Genomic DNA, 6,005 nt, shown 5'->3' with positions numbered 1-6,005 from the left:
GTACTTCATTACACTAGATTAATTAATCTTCTCCCATCTTCCCTGCTTGCTCTGAATCAACTGATCATACCCTAGAGTACTGCGGAAGGTGTTCTGAAAGATCCAAGATGCTCGAGTTTGCTTAACCTTTAAATCAGGCTGTAGTTTCATTCACAGGCATTCACAGTTCCTTACTACAATAAAATAAAATTTAAAAAATAGTATCTCTTCTCAGCCCCTGAAAATTCAGGTGTATGTTCCAGAACCTCAAAGGTAAGCCTAATCTAGTCTAATAAAATTAAGGCACTGAGAAGCAAAAGATGGAATAAAGAATAGCAAAGATCATTGGGTTTTACCATGGCTACATGGTAACCAGTAGTAAATGCGTGGAACCAAGAAGCAGACACAGAGGTGATGCACGTGTTCCTGTAATTGCATTCCACTGTTCTTCTGGCGTCTTATTTTCCCATAAATAAAAGATAGATATTGCTTCTATCACATTCTTCCTATCACTTCTTTAAAAGCTCCTGCCTTTAAAGCTGTTGGTGTGCATATACACACAAACATCATCCCACCTGGCAGAGCAGCAGTAAAGCAATATACACATACATTTTGAAAACAGGCTTTTATTGGAACCTTATCAAAAACATCGGAAATCTTATTCAGGAAAAGCACTTCAGACTTCAGTCCCTTTTCTTTTTAGCTTTGGGTTCTTTTGACAGCTGAGATAATTTACTTTCTTCAACATCATTACAATGCTTTCTTTTCTTTTTCTTTGACTGTTTATGGTCACTTTGGTAACCACTGGAGTCACTAGTAGGCAATACAAGTCCCTGTTCTTCTTGCTTACACTTTTTCTTTTTCTTCTTCTTCTTCTTTTTATCATCACATAATCCATTCACAGCACCAACACTTTGCTCTTCTGTGTTCTCTCTCCCAGTGTTATCTGTCTCACCTAGAGGCTCCTCTGTGATGTTACCTCCCCCAGAGTCATTGAAGCCATTCTCCTGGTAGTCAAGATTTTGAAATTCATCTCCATTTGCACTGCCAGTGATAGTCTCAGATTGTTTGGGCTTCATGCTGTAAAGAAATACACAAAATAAGCTGAAGTGGAGATATCTAACTGTCCCTCACACAGTATTTATTTACATCAAGTAGATAAAAGATAAGCATTTGCAAAAAACCAGCTGGAGAACATGATACTGTAGCTACAGAAAATCATAAAGCCTGTTTAATAATTTCAGGGTATTTTAGGGTAATTTCTGTTACCCGATGAGCTTCCTTCTTACTGCAGAATCAACATTCTCTTTCAAATCCAAGGCTAATTTTTTTCTCTAAAATGCTGTACAGACCACTTTGATATTCCCTCTTTCCTTGTACGCCTTCATACACTAATTCCTACTTACACATTGTGTAGTAATTTTTATTTTTACATTTTTCACAAACATGCACAGTCAACAGCCTATTCAGTCATACATGAGACACACTGCTGGTTTTACCAAGCAACTACCTTGCTAAAGTCTACACAGCTAAAACAAAGGTGATGCCAAAAAAGGCAAAAAAAGAAAAAAACCCACCCAAACAAAATAAAAAACTCCAGCAGGTACCTTGCAACTGAGAGCACTGGAGAAAATGTCTAGAAAGACAAATATGGAAAGCATGCAGCTAAAAGGCATGGAGATGTCCCCAGAGGCACTGAGGACAACATTGTTAACTTTCATTGTAAGTTCACTGAAACAATTTAGAGCATCCTTCCAGATTAAAAAAGAAAAATCAAACAAAAAATATTATGATTTTTCCAGTAGTAGTCACATTGTACATTTAATTAAAAACATAAGCACATTGGCAGAAAAAAACACTGCTCAGCAAATGACCATCTAAAAATCAATCTGAACAAACTTTTAATCACTAATAAGATTTTTAGGAAGCTGCTCTAAAAGGAGGCATAAGCAAAAGGAGGAAGGTGATGCATTTTCTTGTATCATCTTTTATATTCCTACATTTTAGCAAGCATTTAAACCATCCACATGTAATGATTTGTGATTATGGAATGTGCGCACCTGTGTGGGCAAACACCAACATGAACACCGTTTTCAGGAACTGGACAGTTTTCACTTGAAAAGCCTGTGCACATTCACCAACACAGCTACTCTAGACATCTGGGGGTGCTATTTTGAGCACGTATTACATACACAATCAACAGTTCACAGGTCAGCACACCAAGATTTTTAAATCTAAGAAAAAACAAAGATCTATTTTTATTTTTCCAGAGAAAATTTTCATATGAGAACTAACACTAGGAAGTTTAGTTTAGGATAACTAAAACAGGGTATATATAGTCATGGGTTTGCGTAAAAATAAGAAAGCTTGAAGATTAAGATGTTAATTCAAATCATTTAGCTTGTAACAAACCCATGCAAACAGTTAAAAATATTCTCTAGTAGGTCACAATACCTGCTTTTAGTAAGTCCTCCTCGAATGAAAAACACCCCAGCTGCATCAGAATCCAAGTGCAATACTTGAAACTTCAGTTCGTCCCCTGTTTTTAACCCCAGCTCTTGCCATTGTGCAGCTGACATTTGTTCAGGTTTAGGGATAGAAGCGTTGAAGCATCCATGTATCAGGCAGCCAATATGACTAGGGGCCACTTTATTAATTACACCCTAAAAAGACAAACAAAAAAAAGGTCATATGAAGTTATAGAAAGATCATTCCTTTAAATGCCTATGATATAAATTTAATTTCATATATGGGCACTTTTCAACAAGAGTTTATGCGCAATTTATGAAGTCAATTTATCCAGCAAATAAGCTAACTCTTCTTCACTAAAATCAACACTATTCCTGTAAACTCTTCATACAACTCCTCCAAAAATAGAACTCAACCTGTATCTGCATAATAATAGAATCATTTAGGTTGCAAAAGACCTCTGAGATCATCAGGTTCAACCGTTAAGCCAGGACTGCCAAGTCCATCACTAAACCATGTCGCTAAGCACTGCATCTACATGTTTTTTAAATACTTCCAGGGATGGTGATTCTATCACCTCCCTGGGCAGCCTGTTCCAATGCTTGACAACCCTTTCCGTGAAGAATTTTTTCCTAATTATCAATCTAAACCTCCACTGGCACAACTTGAATCCGTTTCCTCTTGTCCTGTCACTAATTACCTGGGAGAAGAGACCCACCCCCACCTGCCCACTCCTTTCAGGTAGTTGTAGGCAGCAGTAAGATCCCCCCTGAGACTCCTCCAGATTAAACAGCCCCAGTTCTCTCAGCTGCTTGTTCTAAGATATTCTTTACACCCTTTACCAGCCTTGTTGCCCTTCTCTGGACATGCTCCAGCACCTTTACATTCCTCTTGAAGTGACAGCCCCAAAACTGAACACAGTATTCAAGGTGCAGCCTCACCACTGTCTGAGTATAGGGGGACAATCACTTGTCCTGCTGGCCACACAGTTCTGGATACAAGCCATGACAGCAAAACATAGCCACAGTGAGTATCTGAATAAAACTGGTAACTCTTTCCCCACACTACAGCCATCAACTTCGTTTTAAAGCCATTTAAAGTTTGATTTACTTGCCTAAAACAGCATTCACAGTGGCACAGCACTACTTAGCAGCTAAAGATACAGACGACACCTAAAAGGCTTTCAAGTACTCCATTCAGTGGGTTTCTGACACGCTTGTACATCAAATGCTATTCACCTTTGTTCTCCCCAAGGGTGACTGAGAGGCTGAGGGTTTTTCCATTCTCTTCCTAGCAAGAAGACACATTAATTTCTTAAGACATAAGCTATGCTGCAAAAGGTACAGCACACAAATGAATGTAAGCCAACTCTCAACCTATTTTTCCCCACAAATACTGATGCAAGGGTCTTAACAAGCTTAAAGCTGTTCTGTGAGCCATACATCTCTTTTTACTGAAAGGTAGCCTTCAACGTGATGTACTGCTCTTGTACTTGAAGGAACTAAACTCATATGAGCATCCTAAACACTCCTGTTACTATTAAGTAAGAACATGCATACCTGTTTGAGAATTATCAGCTCTTCAGAAAGAAGCATGGATATGATATTCAAAATTCTGAAGTATTTAATAATACGTAACACAATATGTTAACAATACATATTATGTAGAAGTTTGATAAATACAGGGCCAGTACAGACAGACGAAAGTAAGATCTACTACCACGCACTGCTAACAAACTACCGTGAACTACTCGTACACGCATAAGCCAGTGTTACAAAGTAAAACATAACTCCACCCCATGTCCCAGACCTCTGTTGATGACGGAGATAAGCCAAGCTTCGATTACTTTATAAAAAAAAATGCCCCGTGAGACGTCAGCGCGTTTACGCACCACCAGCTTTTTCCCCTTCTTGGGGCTGAAGATGACGAAATCCGCCTCGACGTTCAGGTGGATGAACCCCTTTTCGTCGTTAATGTCCCCCAGCTCGCCCACCACCTTGATGTTGTCGTACGCCAGCGGCACGCCCTGAAGGCTGGAAGGAGAAGGGGGCACCGTTAACGGTTAGGCCGGAGGCAGACCCGGCGGGGCGGCGAGCGCTCCCCCGGCCGCGGCGGGCCCAGGCGGCGGCGCGGGGCCCCGGCGGGCTGAGGCCCGAGGCCCGCCCCGAGCCGCCCGCCGGCCGCACCTCTCCGAGTAGCGCAGGAGCTCGGCGTCGAGCTGGGCGCGGATGCCGCTGCGCTTGCGGCCCAGGTAGCGCGGCGCCAGGGCGACGTGCCGGCGGTGCGGCGCCACCACCAGGCAGGAGTAGCGGCGCCCCACCAGGCCGCGGGCCACGGCGAAGGAGGGCACCGCGGCGGCGGGCAGCGGCGGGGCGGACGGCGCAGGCTCCCCTGCCGCGGCCATGCTGCGGGCGGGCACCGGCGGGGCCGCGCGGGCGACAGCGGCAACTGCACACGCCGCAGCGCGCCGTGATGGCGTCACGCACCACCCGGTGGGGCGGGGGCGCGGCGCGGGGAGTGACGCGTTTCCGAGCGCCGGCGGCGGGCCCGGGTGTGAGGGGAACCCCGGCGGGGCTGGCGGGCCCTCGGCCCTTGCCGCCCAGCTGGGCCCTTCCTTTGCCTCTGCCGCGGCCCTGGGCGGGGGCGTGGTGGCGGCCTGTGGTAGCCCCCTGTGGTAGCCCCCTGTGGTAGCCCCCTGTGGTAGCCCCCTGTGGTAGCCCCCTGTGGTAGCCCTCAGAAGCGGGTTTGCTCCCAAAAGCCATACGCCTGTGCTCGGGCTCGCTATTTCGCGCCTTTTCAGATCGTTCCTCCGGGTAATGACCCTCCTCACGCATCCATTCTACCCATAAACATAAATCAAGCGTTTGGTCATTAGACAAAAGACATGGTGTTAGGATGCTATAGTAAATTTAAAGTGAGCATTTGGTAATTCCAACTAAAGAAAAAATGTCAAGTTGTCTTAAATAGTGTTCTTCACACATGGCAATTATAAACACACACAATTTGTTTTCTGTTGCTAGGGCCTGCATCTAATTTTTGTACGCAAAAGTAGCGAGAACTTTCGTGACACTTGTTAACCATGTGTTAGAAGATAGAAGGAGAAAACAGATAAAACTTAATAGAAGTCACAAAAAGGGCTGTGGGTGCACTGTACGCTGAACAACCTACAAAGTGAGGTGCAGCAACAGCAAAAAACCCCACCCTTTTCCTCTTGTAACCAGTGGAACTCATGGCTGATTGGTGAAGACTTTGAGCAAACAAGCCAGTCAGACTTTGTGTGGGCCCACAGTTGCACAGTATTACCTTCAGATTTTATTTTAAACTGATGTAACTGAACGGTGCAAAACCTTGAAAAAGCATTCTCATTGATGGAAGTCTGATTTACATCAGCTTACCTTGTTTTAGTAAATGGATGCTTTCAAACTGAATGAATCCACAAGGAGAGTTACAAAAATAAATTTTTCATGTATCGATTTCATGAAAGGTATCAAAATTCTTTTTGTGCTGTGGAGGCCTCAGAAGCACTGTTGTTGCCTAAAAACAGGCCTCACATCAGA

At 43.9% G+C, this 6,005-nt stretch overlaps 1 protein-coding gene across 1 annotated transcript; it reads right to left on the bottom strand.

The window, feature by feature from the left end:
• Positions 1-589: 589 nt before the first annotated feature.
• Positions 590-4,925, bottom strand: POLR1F (RNA polymerase I subunit F). Its single transcript, XM_055806638.1, has 4 exons — positions 4,635-4,925; positions 4,340-4,481; positions 2,434-2,642; positions 590-1,059 (listed from the first exon to the last, which is right to left on the bottom strand). The coding sequence occupies exons 1-4, from the start codon at positions 4,850-4,852 to the stop codon at positions 663-665; spliced, it is 966 nt and encodes a 321-aa protein (XP_055662613.1). The 5' UTR covers positions 4,853-4,925; the 3' UTR covers positions 590-662.
• Positions 4,926-6,005: the final 1,080 nt, after the last annotated feature.

This window comes from Falco peregrinus, chromosome 5 (assembly GCF_023634155.1).
Source record: "Falco peregrinus isolate bFalPer1 chromosome 5, bFalPer1.pri, whole genome shotgun sequence".
Classification (NCBI taxonomy): Eukaryota; Metazoa; Chordata; class Aves; order Falconiformes; family Falconidae; genus Falco; species Falco peregrinus.
This window is presented reverse-complemented; position numbering and strand designations above follow the sequence as displayed.